The sequence below is a fragment of the Struthio camelus genome, chromosome 9, assembly GCF_040807025.1.
Source record: "Struthio camelus isolate bStrCam1 chromosome 9, bStrCam1.hap1, whole genome shotgun sequence".
In the NCBI taxonomy this organism is placed as follows: domain Eukaryota; kingdom Metazoa; phylum Chordata; class Aves; order Struthioniformes; family Struthionidae; genus Struthio; species Struthio camelus.
Window position 1 is genome coordinate 28,095,614 of NC_090950.1, and position 2,111 is coordinate 28,097,724.

The following is a 2,111-nucleotide window of genomic DNA, read 5'->3' on the forward strand; positions in this document are numbered from 1 at the left end:
CAAGGAGCCAGGGTATTTAGACCACAATTCAGAAGGGACTCATTCCATGGACTGGGCAGGTTCTTGCATAAATCAGACGAAAAGATGGAAAATACAGCAGTATTTTTCCCAGAAAGGGTTTTCATGGTGCTGAAGGCTGTGTGTCATGTACATGCAAATATTGAAAAGGATAAAAATTAAAGGAATCATTTTAGCAGAGTTCTATGTATTAATATAAAAAGGCAGCACCCGGAAAACTATATGTTTTGAGTATGTTTTTATTTCAGATATTTAAAGTTGCCTTTAAGGAGTTTTATTCTGTTCAGTTGCTGTTTTGGCGTTCAGTATTTCATGAGAAACATACATGCTGACAGCCAGTAATAGAGGCACTACCAACTTTCATTCCATTAAGTGTGATTCTGGAGTCACACTGTTATGGGAGAATTAAATAGAAATATTTTAGCCCACTTCTCAGCAGCTGCTGAGAAATGCTGGAAAATGGGAACCCAATGAAAGAATAAATTCTAGGATCCTTTTAAAAATTTGTTTATTTTAAAAATGTCCTTGTGATTCTGTGGGCCTGACCCATGGGTTTTGAGTGTGTGAGGTTGGCAATAGCTCTGTGATAGCTATTAAAGCCCTTGTAGTGTGAAGGCTGGTGAGATGGAGCCTGAATGTTTTTAACTTTACAAACGTCACCTTTGGTGGGTGGCTACTTTGCCAATTTTACATTAAATTCCCAGTTCCCTCAAGGGAAAATTAGGCCCACGCCCCTCCCACACTGAGTGGTGGCTGTTGTAATCATGTGTCCTCATCTAGTTTTGCTTTCCTCTTTCAAAATCTCCCTACAGAGCCTGTCTGCCTTTTTCGGTTGGCACTTGATATAACCTCCTTCCAACTGACTCACAGGTTTTCAGGTTGTCACAAACTTTTAACCTGACGCTTCTGTTCCTTTTGAATTGCCTGTGCTTTAATGTTGCGCACACCTTCAGCTGTGACAAAACAGCCTTTCTGAGTCCAACAGCAAGGGATTGGCACATTTTATATTGCTATATTGAGTTGAACCTTGCTGTGTTTGAATGCTGAAAGGCCTTAAATAATATGGTGTTAAAAAACCACTCTTCTTACTTGTAAGCTTTTAAAGCAATTGCAGGGTATATTGATTGTCTGTTTGTGGCTATCATTTCTTTCAGCGTTACTGACACAGGATGGTCATCTAGCCAGATTGCGGAAGCTGGACGTGAGTTATAATGACAGCATCTCTGATGAAGGGTGGGCCGTTCTCTGTAAAGGCTTGGCAGTATTCAAAGAACTGTCAGAATTAGATGTCAGTCTTCGCCCATCATCTTGCCGTGACTGTGGGATGTGGTTCAGCGAGTTGTTAGCAGCACTGACAAAGCTGCCTGCATTGGTAGAACTGGGGATGCAAAGATGGGTCCTTTCAGAATCACAGCAGAAACAACTGGAAAGCTTTAATCAAGACAACAAAAGAAGCATTCGTTTTGACTGTTGATGGAGTTTGAAGGTTTCTGGAAGGCCTTTTGCAAGCAGCACGAGAACTAAGTATTATGTGTCTCTGACTTAGAATACTGTGCAATTTTTACTCATCTCTTTTCTTGAGAGCTCTAGAAATAGTTCCAAAATTATATAAAACTGTTATTTAACCTTCTGAATACACGGATCGTTACATTTAATAACATATTCTTTCCTATTCTTTGGACCATTCTTACACTGCTATGGTGAAACTACTACATATGCTTAATTTTCAGTGTTGTGAATATTGCAATTACTAATGTTAAAAGCGCGGTGGGAATTTCAGAGGGCCGCGCTCCAGGTTTGCCAATGGAGAGAAGTGGCTTTGACATGAACTACTGCATATGGGTGGGCAGCGCGAGTCTGGCCTTGTGTATATAACGAAGGTGCCTTTTGTATGAAAATACTTGAATCCTCTATGTTTTAAATTTTAATCTCTTCTCCCTCAAAACTTTTGCTTCTTCATGAATGTATTAAAGCTACGTAACTGAGAGCTTTGGAAAGCATCCCAGCAACTCAGGATTATATATTAGTCCAGTAAGGAGAATGCAGAGGGATCTGTTCTGGCTCTGCTCTGGCCCTTGATGCCTTCTGGTGGT

At 40.4% G+C, this 2,111-nt stretch overlaps 1 protein-coding gene across 6 annotated transcripts in view; it reads left to right on the forward strand.

Annotated features, from left to right (window-relative positions):
- Nucleotides 1-1,652, forward strand: part of LRRC31 (leucine rich repeat containing 31) — a 51,551-nt gene extending 49,899 nt beyond the window's left edge. For all 6 annotated transcript variants that reach the window (XM_068954489.1, XM_068954488.1, XM_068954485.1 and 3 more), the window contains one exon: nucleotides 1,173-1,652. In XM_068954489.1, the coding sequence (XP_068810590.1) occupies nucleotides 1,173-1,492 (320 nt within the window). In that variant the 3' untranslated portion in view covers nucleotides 1,493-1,652. The remainder of the gene's footprint in view (nucleotides 1-1,172) is intronic.
- The last annotated feature ends 459 nt before the right edge of the window (nucleotides 1,653-2,111 follow it).